Genomic DNA, 19,140 nt, shown 5'->3' with positions numbered 1-19,140 from the left:
TGGAGGGCGCTGATGCTTTTTGCTGTGGTGGAGCTGGGGGAGGGGGGTTTGGGGTTCGAACATTTAACTGCCAATCATTCTTTGGGGCACTTCTCGGTTTCAAGTCAAATCACTTTTTATTGTCATTTCGACCATAACTGCTGGTACAGTACACAGTAAAAACGAGGCAATGTTTTTCAGGACCATGGTGCTACATGAAACAACAGAAAAAACTACACTGAACTACATGTGACGAGGTCCTGGATGACCCCTAGGAACTGTGCTTTTGAAAAGAGAGAGAGAGAGAGGGAGAGAGAGAGAGAGAGAGAGAGAGAGAGAGGGGGAGAGGGAGAGGGAGAGGGAGAGGGAGAGGGAGAGGGAGAGGGAGAGGGAGAGGGAGAGGGAGAGGGAGAGGGAGAGGGAGAGGGAGAGGGAGAGGGAGAGGGAGAGGGAGAGGGAGAGGGAGAGGGAGAGGGAGAGGGAGAGGGAGAGGGAGAGGGAGAGGGAGAGGGAGAGGGAGAGAGGGAGAGGGAGAGAGGGAGAGGGAGAGAGGGAGAGGGAGAGGGGGGAGAGAGGGGGAAGAGAGGGGGAAGAGAGGGGGGGAAGAGAGGGGGGAGAGGGGGGAGAGGGGGGAGAGGGGGGAGAGGGGGGAGAGGGGGGGAGAGGGGGGGAGGGGGGGGGGGGGAGAGGGGGGGGAGAGGGGGGAGAGGGGGGGAGAGGGGGGAGAGGGGGGGAGAGAGGGGGAGAGGGGGGAGAGAGGGGGGGAGAGAGGGGGGGAGAGAGGGGGGAAGAGAGGGGGGGGAAGAGAGGGGGGGAAGAGAGGGGGGGAAGAGAGGGGGGGGAAGAGAGGGGGGGAAGAGAGGGGGGGAAGAGAGGGGGGGGAAGAGAGGGGGGGGAAGAGAGGGGGGGGAAGAGAGGGGGGGGAAGAGAGGGGGGGGAAGAGAGGGGGGGGAAGAGAGGGGGGGGAAGAGAGGGGGGGGAAGAGAGGGGGGGGAAGAGAGGGGGGGGAAGAGAGGGGGGGGAAGAGAGGGGGGGGAAGAGAGGGGGGGGAAGAGAGGGGGGGAAGAGAGGGGGGAAGAGAGGGGGGGAAGAGAGAGGAGGGGGGAAGAGAGAGGAGGGGGGAAGAGAGAGGAGGGGGGAAGAGAGAGGAGGGGGGAAGAGAGAGGAGGGGGGAAGAGAGAGGAGGGGGGAAGAGAGAGGAGGGGGGAAGAGAGAGGAGGGGGGAAGAGAGAGGAGGGGGGAAGAGAGAGGGGGGGAAGAGAGAGGAGGGGGGGAAGAGAGAGGAGGGGGGAAGAGAGAGGAGGGGGGAGAGAGAGGAGGGGGGGAAGAGAGAGGAGGGGGGGAAGAGAGAGGAGGGGGGAAGAGAGAGGAGGGGGGGAAGAGAGAGGAGGGGGAAGAGAGAGGAGGGGGGAAGAGAGAGGAGGGGGGAGAGAGAGGAGGGGGGAAGAGAGAGGAGGGGGGAAGAGAGAGGAGGGGGGAAGAGAGAGGAGGGGGGAAGAGAGAGGAGGGGGGAAGAGAGAGGAGGGGGGAAGAGAGAGGAGGGGGGGAAGAGAGAGGAGGGGGGGAAGAGAGAGGAGGGGGGGAAGAGAGAGGGGGGGGAAGAGAGAGGAGGGGGGAAGAGAGAGGAGGGGGGAAGAGGGAGGAGGGGGGAAGAGGGAGGAGGGGGGAAGAGGGAGGGGGGAAGAGAGAGGAGGGGGAAGAGAGAGGAGGGGGAAGAGAGAGGAGGGGGGAAGAGAGAGGAGGGGGGAAGAGAGAAGAGGGGGGAAGAGAGAGGGGGTAAGAGAGAGGGGGTAAGAGAGAGGGGGTAAGAGAGAGGGGGTAAGAGAGAGGGGGGAAGAGAGAGGGGGGGAGAGAGAGGGGGGAAGAGAGAGGGGGGAAGAGAGAGGGGGGAAGAGAGAGGAGGGGGGAAGAGAGAGGAGGGGGGAAGAGAGAGGAGGGGGGAAGAGAGAGGAGGGGGGAAGAGAGAGGAGGGGGGAAGAGAGAGGAGGGGGAAGAAGAGAGAGGAGGAGGGGGAAGAGAGAGGAGGGGGGAAGAGAGAGGAGGGGGGAAGAGAGAGGAGGGGGGAAGAGAGAGGAGGGGGGAAGAGAGAGGAGGGGGGAAGAGAGAGGAGGGGGGAAGAGAGAGGAGGGGGGAAGAGAGAGGAGGGGGGAAGAGAGAGGAGGGGGGAAGAGAGAGGAGGGGGGAAGAGAGAGGAGGGGGGAAGAGAGAGGAGGGGGGAAGAGAGAGGAGGGGGGAAGAGAGGAGGGGGGAAGAGAGGGGGGAAGAGAGGGGGGGAGAGAGGGGGGAAGAGAGGGGGGAAGAGAGGGGGGGAGAGAGAGGAGGGGGGGAAGAGAGAGGAGGGGGGGAAGAGAGAGGAGGGGGGAAGAGAGAGGAGGGGGGAAGAGAGAGGAGGGGGGGAAGAGAGAGGAGGGGGGAAGAGAGAGGAGGGGGGAAGAGAGAGGAGGGGGGAAGAGAGAGGAGGGGAAGAGAGGGGGGCGAAGAGAGGGGGGGAAGAGAGGGGGGAAGAGAGGGGGGGAAGAGAGGGGGGAAGAGAGGGGGGGAAGAGAGGGGGGAAGAGAGGAGGGGGGAAGAGAGAGGAGGGGGGAAGAGAGAGGAGGGGGGAAGAGAGAGGAGGGGGGAAGAGAGAGGAGGGGGGAAGAGAGAGGAGGGGGGGGAGAGAGGGGGGGAAGAGAGGGGGGAAGAGAGGGGGGGAAGAGAGGGGGGAAGAGAGAGGGGGGGGAAGAGAGAGGAGGGGGGGAAGAGAGAGGAGGGGGGAAGAGAGAGGAGGGGGGAAGAGAGAGGAGGGGGGAAGAGAGAGGAGGGGGGGGAAGAGAGAGAGGGGGGGGAAGAGAGGGGGGGAAGAGGGGGGGGGGAAGAGAGGGGGGGAAGAGAGGGGGGGGGAAGAGAGGGGGGGGAAGAGAGGGGGGCGAAGAGAGGGGGGGAAGAGAGGGGGGGAAGAGAGGGGGGGAAGAGAGGGGGGAAGAGAGGGGGGGAAGAGAGGGGGGGAAGAGAGGGGGGGAAGAGAGGGGGGAAGAGAGGGGGGAAGAGAGGGGGGAAGAGAGGGGGGGAAGAGAGGGGGGGAAGAGAGGGGGGAGAGAGGGGGGAAGAGAGGGGGGGAAGAGAGGGGGGAAGAGAGGGGGGGGAAGAGAGGGGGGGAAGAGAGGGGGGGAAGAGAGGGGGGGAAGAGAGGGGGGGAAGAGAGGGGGGAAGAGAGGGGGGAAGAGGGGGGGGAAGAGAGGGGGGGAAGAGAGGGGGGGAAGAGAGGGGGGAAGAGAGGGGGGAAGAGAGGGGGGAAGAGAGGGGGGGAAGAGAGGGGGGAAGAGAGGGGGGAAGAGAGGGGGGAGAGAGGGGGGAGGGGGGAGAGAGGGGGGAAGAGAGGGGGGAGGAGAGAGGGGAAGAGAGGGGGGAAGAGAGGGGGAAGAGAGGGGGGAAGAGAGGGGGGAAGAGAGGGGGAAGAGAGGGGGGAAGAGAGGGGAGAGAAGAGAGGGGGGAAGAGAGGGGGGAGAGAGGGAGGGGGGGAAGAGAGGGGGGAAGAGAGGGGGGAGAGAGAGGGGGGAAGAGAGGGGGGAAGAGAGGGGGGGAAGAGAGAGAGGGGGGAAGAGAGGGGGGAGGAGGGGGAAGGGGGAGGGGGGAAGAGAGGGGGGGAAGAGAGGGGGGGAAGAGAGGGGGGAAGAGAGAGGAGAGGGGGAAGAGAGAGGAGGGGGGAAGAGAGAGGAGGGGGGAAGAGAGAGGAGGGGGGGAAGAGAGAGGAGGGGGGGGAGGAGGGGAAGAGGGGGGGGAAGAGAGAGGAGGGGGGAAGAGAGAGGAGGGGGGAAGAGAGGGGGGGAAGAGAGGGGGGGAAGAGAGGGGGGGAAGAGAGGGGGGGAAGAGAGGGGGGGGAAGAGAGGGGGGAAGAGAGGGGGGAGAGAGGGGGAGGGAGAGAGAGGGGGGGAGAGAGAGGAGGAGGGGGGAAGAGAGAGGAGGGGGGAAGAGAGAGGAGGGGGGGAAGAGAGAGGAGGGGGGAAGAGAGAGGAGGGGGGAAGAGAGAGGAGGGGGGAGAGAGAGGAGGGGGGAAGAGAGAGGAGGGGGGGAAGAGAGAGGAGGGGGGGAAGAGAGAGGAGGGGGGAAAGAGAGAGGAGGGGGGGAAGAGAGAGGAGGGGGAAGAGAGAGGAGGGGGGAAGAGAGAGGAGGGGGAAGAGAGAGGAGGGGGGAAGAGAGAGGAGGGGGGAAGAGAGAGGAGGGGGGGAAGAGAGAGGAGGGGGAAGAGAGAGGAGGGGGGAAGAGAGAGGAGGGGGGGAAGAGAGAGGAGGGGGGGAAGAGAGAGGAGGGGGGAAGAGAGAGGAGGGGGGAAGAGGGAGGAGGGGGGAAGAGGGAGGAGGGGGAAGAGAGAGGAGGGGGAAGAGAGAGGAGGGGGGAAGAGAGAGGAGGGGGGAAGAGAGAGGAGGGGGAAGAGAGAGGAGGGGGAAGAGAGAGGAGGGGGAAGAGAGAGGAGGGGGAAGAGAGAAGAGGGGGGAAGAGAGAGGGGGGAAGAGAGAGGGGGGAAGAGAGAGGGGGGAAGAGAGAGGGGGGAAGAGAGAGGAGGGGGGAAGAGAGAGGAGGGGGGAAGAGAGAGGAGGGGGGAAGAGAGAGGAGGGGGGAAGAGAGAGGAGGGGGGAAGAGAGAGGAGGGGGGAAGAGAGAGGAGGGGGGAAGAGAGAGGAGGGGGGAAGAGAGAGGAGGGGGAAGAGAGAGGAGGGGGAAGAGAGAGGGGGGAAGAGAGAGGGGGGAGAGAGAGGAGGGGGAAGAGAGAGGAGGGGGGAAGAGAGGAGGGGGGAAGAGAGAGGAGGGGGGAAGAGAGGAGGGGGGAAGAGAGGAGGGGGGAAGAGAGGAGGGGGGAAGAGAGGAGGGGGGAAGAGAGGAGGGGGGAAGAGAGGAGGGGGGGAAGAGAGGGGGGGAGAGGGGGGGAAGAGAGGGGGGAAGAGAGAGGAGGGGGGAAGAGAGAGGAGGGGGGAAGAGAGAGGAGGGGGGAAGAGAGAGGAGGGGGGGAAGAGAGAGGAGGGGGGGAAGAGAGAGGAGGGGGGGAAGAGAGAGGAGGGGGGAAGAGAGAGGAGGGGGGAAGAGAGAGGAGGGGGAAGAGAGAGGAGGGGGAAGAGAGGGGGGAAGAGAGGGGGGGAAGAGAGGGGGGAAGAGAGGGGGGGAAGAGAGGGGGGGGGAGAGAGAGGGGGGGAGAGAGGGGGGAAGAGAGGGGGGGAAGAGAGGGGGGGAAGAGAGGGGGGAAGAGAGGGGGGGAAGAGAGGGGGGAAGAGAGGGGGGAAGAGAGGGCGGGGAAGAGAGAGGAGGGGGGGAAGAGAGAGGAGGGGGAAGAGAGAGGAGGGGGGGAAGAGAGAGGAGGGGGGAAGAGAGAGGAGGGGGGAGAGAGAGAGGAGGGGGAAGAGAGAGGAGGGGGAAGAGAGAGGAGGGGGGAAGAGAGAGGAGGGGGGAAGAGAGAGGAGGGGGGAAGAGAGAGGGGGGGAAGAGAGAGGAGGGGGAAGAGAGAGGAGGGGGAAGAGAGAGGAGGGGGGAAGAGAGAGGAGGGGGGAAGAGAGAGGAGGGGGGAAGAGAGAGGAGGGGGGGAAGAGAGAGGAGGGGGGAAGAGAGAGGAGGGGGGAAGAGAGAGGAGGGGGGGAAGAGAGAGGAGGGGGGGAAGAGAGAGGAGGGGGGGAAGAGAGAGGAGGGGGGAAGAGAGAGGAGGGGGGAAGAGAGAGGAGGGGGGAAGAGAGAGGAGGGGGGAAGAGAGAGGAGGGGGGAAGAGAGAGGAGGGGGGAAAGAGAGAGGAGGGGGGAAGAGAGAGGAGGGGGGAAGAGGGAGGAGGGGGGAAGAGGGAGGAGGGGGAAGAGAGAGGAGGGGGAAGAGAGAGGAGGGGGGAAGAGAGAGGAGGGGGAAGAGAGAGGAGGGGGGAAGAGAGAGGAGGGGGGAAGAGAGAGGAGGGGGGAAGAGAGAAGAGGGGGGAAGAGAGAGGGGGGAAGAGAGAGGGGGAAGAGAGAGGGGGGGACGAGAGAGGGGGGGAAGAGAGAGGGGGGGAAGAGAGAGGGGGGAAGAGAGAGGGGGGGAAGAGAGAGGAGGGGGGAAGAGAGAGGAGGGGGGAAGAGAGAGGAGGGGGGAAGAGAGAGGAGGGGGGAAGAGAGAGGAGGGGGGAAGAGAGAGGAGGGGGGAAGAGAGAGGGGGGGAAGAGAGAGGGGGGGAAGAGAGAGGAGGGGGGAAGAGAGAGGAGGGGGGAAGAGAGAGGAGGGGGGAAGAGAGAGGAGGGGGGAAGAGAGGAGGGGGGAAAAGAGAGGAGGGGGGAAAAGAGAGGAGGGGAGAGAGAGGAGGAGGGAGAGAGAGGAGGAGGAAGAGAGGGGGGAGGGAGAGGGGGGGAGAGGGAGAGAGTGAGTGAGTGTTGAGATTTAACACCGACATCTTGTTTTTAAGAGAGAGAGATGAAGACAGCTTTGGATGATGTTATGGGTTTTCCGCAGCGCGTTTACATTTTTACAAGGACATTGGTTTCAGCTTCTGTATTCTTACAGAGAGAGAGGGGAGGAGCTGCTTGAGTGACAATTATATAACGGACAGACACATGGTTTTGGACACTGAATGAGCTTTGTTGCGCCCACAGAAAAAGTTGGGTTTTGGAGGATCGATCGGGCGGATCGATCAGAGGCTCTCGCAGTGTGAAAAGGGTGTGACCGGTGGGGAGTTATTCGTGTGTCCAACCCTCGCCTGGGTTGATAGCTCCACCACAGAAGAACGGTCCCCTTTGTCGTGGTCACAGTCGGTGACTTCTAAAGGATTTCGGAGGACAACAGGAAGATCGATGGCTTCAGCTCACCTGAAGACTCAAATCTCTCCCCCTTCTCTCTCCCCATCACTACTCAACTCAATACCACGAACTAACTGAACTTTACTCATCATCGTAAGACTATCTATTTACCCCTAGACCCGAAGAAACTTGGTTTTCATATATTTCCACACTTATTTATATATAATCATTGCTAACCTGTTTGATTTATCTACATTTATATTACTGTATTGTGTAGTTACTAATAAATATTATTAGTTAATAGCAATACTGGACTGCAAGGTGTTTTCCATCTCTGCTGGTTCTTTATTCCCTTCACGGGGTATGTAACAATACGTAAAACAACACAAAAACTACACTGGACTACAGACCTACCCAGGACTGCATAAGGTGCACAAAACAGGGCAGGCATTACAATAAATAATAAACAAGACAATAGGCACAGTAGAGAGCAGTAGGCTGGTGTCAGTCCAGGCTCTGGGTATTGAGGAGTCTGATGGCTCGGGGGAAGAAACTGTTACACAGTCTGGTCGTGAGAGCCCAAATACTTCGGTGCCTTTTGCCGGATGGCAGGAGGGGGAAGAGTTTGTATGAGGGGTGCGTGGGATCCTTCATAATGCTGTTAGCTTTGTGTAAATGTCTGTAACGGCGGGAAGAGAGACCCCGATGATCTCCTCAGCTGACCTCACTATCCGCCGCAGGGTCTTGCGATGCGAGACGGTGCAATTCCCGAACCGGGCCGTGATGCAGCTGCTCAGGACGCTCTCGATACGTCCTCTGTAAGAACGTGGTGAGGATGGGGGTTAGTGGGAGATGGACTTTTCTCAGCCTTCGCAGAAAGTGGAGTCGCCGTTGGGCTCCCTTTGCTGCGGAGCTGGTGTTGAGGGACCAGGTGAGATTCGGTGGATGTTTGCGAAGAGAAAAAAAGAATACATTCCTCCGACATTGAGTGCACCCGTTGAAACCGATTTGAGAATTCACCCCTCGACCACCAGGCTCCCGAACCGACGTGGAAAACTCCACTCAACTCAACACCGGACTGACTCCACAACCAACAGGGTTTCCTTTCAAGAACTCCAGAACGCACGCTCCCAGCATTATTCCTGAAATTTCTTTGGCACACTGGGCCAAGTTTTTCCATCGATTCTAGAACATAGAATAGTACAGCACAGTACAGGCCCTTCGGCCCACAATGTTGTGCTGACCCTCAGACCCTGCCTCCCATATAACAACCCCCCCACCTTAAATTCCTCCATATACCTGTCTAGTAGTCTCTTAAACTTCACTCGTGTATCTGCCTCCACCACTGACTCAGGCAGTGCATTCCACGCACCGACCACTTTCTGAGTAAAAAACCTTCCTCTAATATCCCCCTTGAACTTCCCACCCCTTACCTTAAAGCCATGTCCTCTTGTATTGAGCAGTGGTGCCCTGGGGAAGAGGCACTGGCCATCCACTCTATCTATTCCTCTTATTATCTTGTACACCTCTATCATGTCTCCTCTCATCCTCCTTCTCTCCAAAGAGTAAAGCCCCAGCTCTCTTTGTTTTGCTTGTTTCATTTTTATACATGTCTGAGCTGGTATGTTCTTGTTGATTTCATTCTGGGTTTTTTTTGAAAAATTTGAAAATAAAGTATTTTTAAAAATCTTCTACGTTCCACAGTCTCCTCTCATCCTCCTTCTCTCCAAAGAGTAAAGCCCCAGCTCCCTTAATCTCTGATCATAATGCATACTCTCTAAACCAGGCAGCATCCTGGTAAATCTCCTCTGTACCCTTTCCAATGCTTCCACATCTTTCCAATAATGAGGTGACCAGAACTGGACTCAGTACTCCAAGTGTGGCCTAATCAGAGTTTTATAGAGCTGCATCATTACATCGCGACTCTTAAACTCTATCCCTCGACTTATGAAAGCTAACACCCCATAAGCTTTCTTAACTACCCTATCTACCTGTGAGGCAACAGTGGGTGTCTCGGGCCGAGAAGCTTCGTTTAGGATCGGAAGGCCTGAGTTCCTCCGGCATTTTGTGTGTGTGCCTGTGTCCGTGCGTTGTTTGGGGTTTCCGGCCTCTGCCTATTTTCACTTGTCGGCCAACGGTACCCTGCATGACCCTGCACGCTTCTCTCGTGTCTCCCTTCACCCTGGCCCTACTTCGCCGAAAACGATCTCAATCTCTTCGTCGCTCGCCAGGACCTGGCGCGGCCTTGTACACACCGGCTGTGCGTGGTTGAAGAGGTCACAACAGCGCCCCTCTCACCCCAGATGGATGAGGGAGTTTGGAAGAACTTTCTATAGGGGCACAATTGACAGCATCCTGACTGGGGCTGCATCACTGCCTGGTATGGGAACTGTTCCTCCCTTAATCGCAGGACTCTGCAGAGAGTGGGTGTGGACAGCCCAGCGTGTCTGTAGTTGTGAACTTCCCACTGTTCAGGACATTTACAGAGACAGGTGTGTAAAAAAGGGCCCAAAGGATCACTGGGGACCCGAGTCACCCCCAACCACAAACTGTTCCAGCTGCTGCCACCCGGGAAACGGTACCGCAGCATAAAAGCCCGGACCGACAGGCCCCGGGACAGCTTCTTCCACCAGGCCACCAGACTTGGACGCTCTGAGGGATCTGGGGGTACATGTCCACAGATCCCTGAAAGTTCCCTCACAGGTAGATAGGGTAGTTAAGAAAGCTTATGGGGTGTCAGCTTTCATAAGTCGAGGGATAGAGTTTAAGAGTCGCGATGTAATGATGCAGCTGTATAAAACTCTGGTTAGGCCACACTTGGAGTACTGTGTCCAGTTCTGGTCACCTCACTATAGGAAGGATGTGGAAGCATTGGAAAGGGTACAGAGGAGATTTACCAGGATGCTGCCTGGTTTAGAGAGTATGCATTATGATCAGAGAATAAGGGAGCTAGAGCTTTACTCTTTGGAGAGGAGGAGGATGAGAGGAGACGTGATAGAGGTGTACAAGATAATAAGAGGAATAGATAGAGTGGATAGCCAGCGCCTCTTCCCCAGGGCACCACTGCTCAATACAAGAGGACATGGCTTTAAGGTAAGGGGTGGGAAGTTCAAGGGGGATATTAGAGGAAGGTTTTTTACTCAGAGAGTGGTTGGTGCGTGGAATGCACTGCCTGAGTCAGTGGTGGAGGCAGATACACGAGTGAAGTTTAAGAGACTACTAGACAGGTATACGGAGGAATTTAAGGTGGGGGGTTATATGGGAGGCAGGGTTTAGAAACATAGAAACATAGAAAATAGGTGCAGGAGTAGGCCATTCGGCCCTTCGAGCCTGCACCGCCATTTATTATGATCATGGCTGATCATCCAACTCAGAACCCAGCCTTCCCTCCATACCCCGTGACCCCTGTAGCCACAAGGGCCATATCTAACTTCCTTTTAAACATAGCTAATGAACTGGCCTCAACAGTTTGCTGTGGCAGAGAATTCCACAGATTCACCACTCTCTGTGTGAAGAAGTTTTTCCTAACCTCGGTCCTAAAAGGCTTCCCCTCTATCCTCAAACTGTGACCCCTCGTTCTAGACCTCCCCAACATCGGGAACAATCTTCCCGCATCTAGCCTGTCCAATCCCTTTAGGATCTTATACGTTTCAATCAGATCCCCCCTCAATCTTCTAAATTCCAACGAGTACAAGCCCAGTTCATCCAGTCTTTCTTCATATGAAAGACCTGCCATCCCAGGAATCAATCTGGTGAATCTTCTTTGTACTCCCTCTATGGCAAGGATGTCTTTCCTCAGATTAGGGGACCAAAACTGCACACAATACTCCAGGTGTGGTCTCACCAAGGCCTTGTACAACTGCAGTAGTACCTCCCTGCTCCTGTACTCGAATCCTCTCGCTATAAATGCCAGCATACCGTTCGCCTTTTTCACCGCCTGCTGTACCTGCATGCCCACTTTCAATGACTGGTGTATAATGACACCCAGGTCTCGTTGCACCTCCCCTTTTCCTAATCGGCCACCATTCAGATAATAATCTGTTTTCCTATTTTTGCCACCAAAGTGGATAACTTCACATTTATCCACATTAAATTGCATCTGCCATGAGTTTGCCCACTCACCCAACCTATCCAAGTCACCCTGCATCCTCTTAGCATCCTCCTCACTGCTAACACTGCCACCCAGCTTCGTGTCATCCGCAAACTTGGAGATGCTGCATTTAATTCCCTCATCCAAGTCATTAATATATATTGTAAACAACTGGGGTCCCAGCACTGAGCCTTGCGGTACCCCACTAGTCACCGCCTGCCATTCTGAAAAGGTCCCGTTTATTCCCACTCTTTGCTTCCTGTCTGCTAACCAATTCTCCACCCACACCAATACCTTACCCCCAATACCATGTGCTTTAAGTTTGCACACTAATCTCCTGTGTGGGACCTTGTCAAAAGCCTTTTGAAAATCCAAATATACCACATCCACTGGTTCTCCCCTATCCACTCTACTAGTTACATCCTCAAAAAATTCTATGAGATTCGTCAGACATGATTTTCCTTTCACAAATCCATGCTGACTTTGTCCGATCATTTCACCGCTTTCCAAATGTGCTGTTATCACATCCTTGATAACTGACTCCAGCAGTTTCCCCACCACCGACGTTAGGCTAACCGGCCTATAATTCCCCGGTTTCTCTCTCCCTCCTTTTTTAAAAAGTGGGGTTACATTAGCCACCCTCCAATCCTCAGGAACTAGTCCAGAATCTAACGAGTTTTGAAAAATTATCACTAATGCATCCACTATTTCTTGGGCCACTTCCTTAAGCACTCTGGGATGCAGACCATCTGGCCCTGGGGATTTATCTGCCTTCAATCCCTTCAATTTACCTAACACCACTTCCCTACTAACATGTATTTCGCTCAGTTCCTCCATCTCACTGGACCCTCTGTCCCTTACTATTTCTGGAAGATTATTTATGTCCTCCTTAGTGAAGACAGAACCAAAGTAATTATTCAATTGGTCTGCCATGTCCTTGCTCCCCATAATCAATTCACCTGTTTCTGTTTGCAGGGGACCTACATTTGTCTTTATCAGTCTTTTCCTTTTTACATATCTATAAAAGCTTTTACAGTCCGTTTTTATGTTCTCTGCCAGTTTTCTCTCATAATCTTTTTTCCCCTTCCTAATTAAGCCCTTTGTCCTCCTCTTTGAGGGTCGGCACAACATTGTGGGCCGAAGGGCCTGTACTGTGCTGTACTATTCTATGTTCTATGTTCTACAGAGGCTGGATCTGAGATGGAGCTGACTGAGTTTACAACTGCAGCTTACTTCGATCCTGTGCAGTAACCCTCACCCCACACGGTGATGCAGCCTGTCAGAATGCTCTCCACAGTGCATCTGTAGAAATTTGAGAGTGTCTTGGGTGACAAACTAAACTTCCTCAAACTTCTAATGAAGTACAGCCGCTGTCTTGCCTTCTTTATAACTACATCGATGTGTTGGGACCAGGTCAGATCCTCAGGGATCTTGACACCCGGGAACTTGAAGCTGCTCACTCTCTCCACTTCTGATCCCTCTCTGAGGATGGGTACGTGTTCCCTCGTCTCACCCTTCCTGAAGTCCACAATCAGCTCTTTGGTCTGACTGATGTTGAGTGCCAGGTTGTTGCTGGGGCACCACTCCACTAGTTGGCACATCTCGCTCCTGTACGCCCTCCCGTCACCACCTGAGGTTCTACCAACGATGGTTGTATCATCATCAGCAGGTTTGTAGATGGTATTTGAGCTATGCCTAGCCACACAGTCATGGGAGAGTAGAGCAGCGGGCTAAGCACACACCCCTGAGGTACGCCAGTGTTGATCGTCAGCGAGGAGGAGATGTTATCACCAATCCTCACAGATTGTGGTCTTCCGGTTAGGAAGCCGTAGATCCAATTGCAGATGGAGGTACGGAGGCCCAGGTTCTGCAACTTCTCAGTCAGGATTGTGGGAACGATGGGGTTAAGTGCTGAGCTATAGTCGACGAACAGCATCCTGACGTAGGTGATCTGAGACTTTAGCCTTTTGCGATCCTGTCTGCCGTTGACCGATTGTGGCGATCGGCAAATTGCAGTGGGTCCAGGTCCTTGCTGGGGCAGGAGTTCAGTCCGGTCCTGACCGGCCTCTCAGAGCATTTCATCACCGTAGGTGTGAGAGCTGCCGGGCAATAGTCACTAAGGCAGCCCACACTACTCCTCTTGGTCTTCTCGCTCCTTGTCACCTTATCGCGTCCTCCTGCACTGCACTCTCCCTGTGACTAGAACATAGAACAGTACAGCACAGTACAGGCCCTTCGGCCCACAATGTTGTGCTGACCCTCAAACCCTGCCTCCCGTGTAACCCCCCCCACCTTAAATTCCTCCGTATACCTGTCTAGCAGTCTCTTAAACTTCACTAGTGTATCTGCCTCCACCACTGACTCAGGCAGTGCATTCCACGCACCGACCACTCTCTGAGTAAAAAACCTTCCTCTAATATCCCCCTTGAACTTCCCACCCCTTACCTTAAAGCCATGTCCTCTTGTACTGAGCAGTGGTGCCCTGGGGAAGAGGCGCTGGCTGTCCACTCTGTCTATTCCTCTTATTATCTTGTACACCTCTATCATATCTTCTCTCATTCTCCTTCTCTCCAAAGAGTAAAGCCCTAGCTCCCTTAATCTCTGATCATAATGCATACTCTCTAAACCAGGCAGCATCCTGGTAAATCTCCTCTGTGCCCTTTCCAATGCTTCCACATCCTTCCTATAGTGAGGCGACCAGAACTGGACACAGTACTCCAAGTGTGGCCTAACCAGAGTTTTATAGAGCTGCATCATTACCCCGCGACTCTTAAACTCTATCCCTCGACTTATGAAAGCTAACACCCCATAAGCTTCCTTAACTACCCTATCCACCTGTGAGGCAACTTTCAGGGATCTGTGGACATGTACCCCCAGATCCCTCTGCTCCTCCACACTACCAAGTATCCTGCCATTTACTTTGTATTGAATTCTATTGGATTTTTTCCTCCTACCATGAACGCCCGCAAGAAAATGAATGATGGAAAAAGAATTTCCCTCAGATTGTATTCTGAAATCCACTCAGCGGCCGCTGAATCAGGAGCTTCCTGGACCTAACAAAGAGGCCAGCGAGTGCACGTTCGTGGCCTTCTGCCACTGAGCTTCGACGTGCCGTGCGTTCAGGGATGCCCCGCTGCACGCCGCTGTTGTAACGGGTGATTACCTGAGTTACTGTCGCCGTCCTGTCAGCCTGAATCGGTCTGGCTGCCCTCCCCTGACCTCTCCCGCCCCCAGCACCGCTTTTCACGGGATCTTCTTTCTCTCGCTTCTTTCTCGATAAGATCTGGCCATGGGCTCTGCCTCAGGACCCTTAATTGTTGCTTTCAGACCGTAAGACGTAGGAGCAGAATTCGGCCGTCTGGCCCATCAAGTCTGCTCCGCCATTCGATCACGGCCGATCCTTCTCCCCCCCCCCCCAATTTCCTCCTCAACCCCAGTTCCCGGCCTTCTCCCCGTAACCTTTGATGCCACATCCAGTCAAGAACCTATCAATCTCTGCCTCAAATATACCCAACGACCCGGCCTCCATAGCTGCATGTGGCAACAAATCCCACAAATTCGCCACCCTTTGGCTGGAGAAATTTCTCCGCACCTCTGTTTTGAAAGGGCGCCCCTCTATCTTGTCCTAGATTCTTGTCCTATCTTGCCCTCTTGTCCTAGATTCCCCCATCACGGGAAATGTCCGTTCCACATCTACTAGGCCTTTTGACATTCGAAAGGTTTCAATGAGATTCCCCCCCCCACCCCCGGCCATCCTTCTGAATTCCAGCGAGTACAGACCCAGCTCCTCGTATGATAACCCTTTCATTCCTAGAATCTTCCTTGTGAACCTCCTCTGGACCCTCTCCAACGCCAGCACGTCTTTTACAAGATGAGGGGCCCAAAATTGTTCGCAACACTCAAGATGAGGCCTCACCAGTGCCTTATAAAGCCTCAGCATCACATCCTTGCTCTTGTATTCTAGACCTCTTGAAATGAAGACAAATGTGACATTTCTCTTTCCTCACCACCAACTCAACCTGCAAGTCAATCTTCAGGGTATCCTGCACGAGGACCTCTGCATCTCAGATTCCTGGGTTTTCTCCCCGTTTAGAAATTAGCCCACACGTTTATTTCTGCCACCAAAGTGCATGAGCGTGCTTGTTCCAAAATTGTATTGCACCGGGCAACGGGGGACGTTCCCGCTGGGGGCTTTTGCACGCCGTCCAAATCCGATTTGCTCGCTGAATGACGCTTTGGAAAGCTGAATTTCCAAACATCACTCCGCTCCTGCCCGCTCGCAAATTCCCCAGCCACTTTTGCCTCGCGACAACTCACGCGGGCAACCCCCGTTTCTGATTTGCGCATAAATACTTCTCCTGGCCGCACGTCCCCTGACCTCGTGAGCTTTCAGTGCAGCAGTTTCTCCTGTTTCATGAACCCATTCCGCTTTAAATGAAAACAACAGGAATTCTGCAGATGCTGGAAATTCAAGCAACATACATCAAAGTTGCTGGTGAACGCAGCAGGCCAAGCAGCATCTATAGGAAGAGGCGCAGTCGACGTTTCAGGCCGAGACCCTTCGTCAGGACTAACTGAAGGAAGAGTAAGTAAGGGATTTGAAAGTTGGAGGGGGAGGGGGGAGATCCAAAATGATAGGAGAAGACAGGAGGGGGAGGGATAGAGCCGAGAGCTGGACAGGTGATTGGCAAAACGGGATATGAGAGGATCATGGGACAGGAGGTCCAGGAAGAAAGACAAGGAGGGGAGGGGTGACCCAGAGGATGGGCAAGAGGTATATTCAGAGGGACAGAGGGAGAAAAAGGAGAGTGAGAGAAAGAATGTGTGCATAAAAATGAGTAACAGATGAATTTTACACATTTTAATTCCACATCCCATTCCGACATGTCTATCCACGGCCTCCTCTACTGTGGAGATGAAGCCACACTCAGGTTGGAGGAACAACACCTTATATTCCGTCTGGGTAGCCTCCAACCTGATGGCATGAACATTGACTTCTCTAACTTCCGCTAAGGCCCCACCTCCCCCTCGTACCCCATCTGTTACTCATTTCTTTACACACATTCTTTCTCTCACTCTCCTTTTTCTCCCTCTGTCCCTTTGAATATACCCCTTGCCCATCCTCTGGGTCACCCCTCCCCTCCTTGTCTTTCTTCCCGGTCCTCCTGTCCCATGATCCTCTCAGATCCCCTTTTGCCAATCACCTGTCCACCTCTTGTCTCCATCCCTCCCCCTCCTGTATTCTCCTATCATTTTGGATCTCCCCCTTCCCCTCCAACTTTCAAATCCCTTACTCACTCTTCCTTCAGTTAGTCCTGACGAAGGGTCTCGGCCTGAAACGTCGACTGCACCTCTTCCTATAGATGCTGCTTGGCCTGCTGCGTTCACCAGCAACTTTGATGTATGCCGCTTTAAATGAACGAGGAGCTCATACCAGGCCTGTTGCTTCTTGGGTATCCAACATAGTGAACCAACAATTTCTTCAATACTAACAGGACAAACAAGCCCGCAGTGCAGTCTGCAGACTGGTCATCGCAAACTCCACAGGCTGTCGACGCCGTCCGCGTCAGAAACCGGGAAAAGGAAACGTGATTGTGTGCGTTCGCAAGAACAAAGGAGCTGGTTGTGGACGACAGGAGGAATGGAGATGGGCTAACCCCTATTGACATCAACGGATCTGGGGTTGAGAGGGTGAACTGATGAACTCACGCTGATTTGAGTGCACCCTATATTTACGTCGACTGTTCCGTTTATTATAAATTGCTATGATTGCACATTGAGACAGACGCATAACGAAGATTTTTACCCCACGTACGTGAAGGACGAGAGAAATAAAGTCAATTCAATTCGTGAAATATACTTCACATGCCAATGGAAGGGGGGTGGGCGCGAAGACCTTTTGCGGGTGGTTTAAATTCCTTAGAGCAGTGGTCCCCAACCACCGGGCCGCAAAGCATGTGCGACCGGGCCGCGAGGAAGTGATACGAGTCAGTTGCGCCTTTCTTAATTCCTTGTCACGCCCACCATTTAACCTGAACGTAGGGTTGCCAACTGTCCCGTATTTACCGGGACATCCTGTATATCGGGCTAAATTGGTTTGTCCCGCCCTTGTCCCGTATTTCCCCCGCTAAGGTAGAGCGTTCCTATGAATCCGTTCGTAAGCCGAAATGGCGTAAAGTGAAGAAACAATTAGCATAAATTTATATGGGAAAAATTTTTGAGCGTTCCCAGACCCAAAAAATAACCTAACAAAACATACCAAATAACACATAAAACCGGAAATAACACCAACATATAATAAAAGCAGGAATGATACGACAAATACACAGCCGATACAGAGTAGAAATAATGTATGTACGGTGTAGTCGGGAAGATTAAGCCAAAACCGATTTGTGGGGGGGGAAAGAAAATCGGCACGTACGTGCACGCTCGTCACAGGTGCCCGCGCAAGGCTTCATGGTCGCGGTAGTCTTTCTCGGGGTAAACACAAGTGTCCCGGGATTTGACTGCTACTTTTGTCTCTTATTTGGGAGTGAGGAAGTTGGCAACCCTAACTGTAGAAGACATGTTGAGGTGAGCTTAACCCGACCTGAACAACCTCCCCGACCCCGGTCGGCCGGCCCGCAAGAATACTGTCGATATTAAACGGGTCCGCGGAGCGAGAAAGGTTGGGGGGTCCCTGGCGCAGAGGGAACACTGGTCAGGGAGACGGGAAGGGAGGAAGAGGAGGGAGGGGCTCTCCACAAGGTCCCGGAAGGTACGAGCCCTTTCCCTCCCAAAGTGTCCCAGCCACCCACCCCGCCACCAGTGCCCCAGCACTGACCGATCAGCTTGAGGGTGAGCACGCAGTGGGGCATCGTCCACTTGATGTCGTACTGCTCGGTGGCCGTGAAGTAGTAGCCCGCTGAGAGGTAGGCCTGTCGGTGCGGCGGACCCAGTGGGGGTGGTGGGGGTGGGGAAGAAAGGAGGAACATGGAAAGGGAAAGGAACAGACAAGGAGGGGGAGGAGGGAGGGAGGAGGACGGACAAATGTCAGAATGTAAGCAACTGTACAACCGTCTCCGTCACCCCCTCCCTCCCCTGCACCCCTCCCCAGTGTGGAGGGAGATTCACTCTGTGTCTGACCCCGGGAGTGTGTGATGGGACGGTGTGGAGGGAGATTCACTCTGTGTCTGACCCCGGGAGTGTGTGATGGGACGGTGTGGAGGGAGATTCACTCTCTGACTGACCCCGGGAGTGTGTGACGGGATGGTGTGGAGAGAAAAACACTCTGTGTCTGACCCCGGGAGTGTGTGATGGGACGGTGTGGAGGGAGATTCACTCTGTGTCTGACCCCGGGAGTGTGTGATGGGACGGTGTGGAGGGAGATTCACTCTCTGACTGACCCCGGGAGTGTGTGACGGGATGGTGTGGAGAGAGATACACTCTGTGTCTGACCCCGGGAGTGTGTGATGGGACGGTGTGGAGGGAGATTCACTCTGTGTCTGACCCCGGGAGTGTGTGATGGGACGGTGTGGAGGGAGATTCACTCTGTGTGTCTGACCCCGGGAGTGTGTGATGGGACAGTGTGGAGGGAGATTCACTCTGTGTGTCTGACCCCGGGAGTGTGTGATGGGACGGTGTGGAGGGAGATTCACTCTGTGTCTGACCCCGGGAGTGTGTGATGGGAAGGTGTGGAGGGAGATTCACTCTGTGTGTCTGACCCCGGGAGTGTGTGATGGGACGGGCTGAAGGGAGATTCACTCTGTGTCTGACCCCGGGAGTGGGTGATGGGACGGTGTGGAGGGAGATTCACTCTGTGTCTGACCCCGGGAGTGTGTGATGGGATGGTGCGGAGGGAGATTCACTCTGTGCCTGACCCCGGGAGTGTGTGATGGGATGGTGTGGAGGGAGATTCACTCTGTGTGTCTGACCACGGGAGTGTGTGATGGGACGGTGTGGAGGGAGATTCACTCTGTGTGTCTGACCCCGGGAGTGTGTGATGGGACGGTGTGGAGGGAGATTCACTCCGTGTCTGACCCCGGGAGTGTGTGATGGGACCGTGTGGAGGGAGATTCACTCTGTGTCTGACCCCGGGAGTGTGTGATTGGGACTGTGTGGAGAGAGATTCACTCTGTGTCTGACCCCGGGAGTGTGTGATGGGACGGTGTGGAGGGAGATTCACTCTGTGTCTGACCCCGGGAGTGTGTGATGGGACGGTGTGGAGGGAGATTCACTCTGTGTCTGACCCCGGGAGTGTGTGATGGGATGGTGTGGAGGGAGATTCACTCTGTGTGTCTGACCCCGGGCGTGTGTGATGGGACGGTGTGGAGGGAGATTCACTCTGTGTGTCTGACCCCGGGAGTGTGTGATGGGAC

The 19,140-nt window shown here is 55.4% G+C and overlaps 1 protein-coding gene across 1 annotated transcript in view; it reads right to left on the bottom strand.

The window, feature by feature from the left end:
* lpcat3 (lysophosphatidylcholine acyltransferase 3) overlaps nucleotides 1-19,140 on the bottom strand; it is a 90,768-nt gene that overhangs the window by 38,560 nt on the left and 33,068 nt on the right. Inside the window, exon 4 of the mRNA XM_063040205.1 lies at nucleotides 17,607-17,700. Coding sequence (XP_062896275.1) covers nucleotides 17,607-17,700 — 94 coding nt within the window. The remainder of the gene's footprint in view (nucleotides 1-17,606; nucleotides 17,701-19,140) is intronic.

The sequence above is a fragment of the Mobula hypostoma genome, unplaced genomic scaffold (assembly GCF_963921235.1).
Source record: "Mobula hypostoma unplaced genomic scaffold, sMobHyp1.1 scaffold_87, whole genome shotgun sequence".
NCBI lineage: Eukaryota > Metazoa > Chordata > Chondrichthyes > Myliobatiformes > Myliobatidae > Mobula > Mobula hypostoma.
This window is presented reverse-complemented; position numbering and strand designations above follow the sequence as displayed.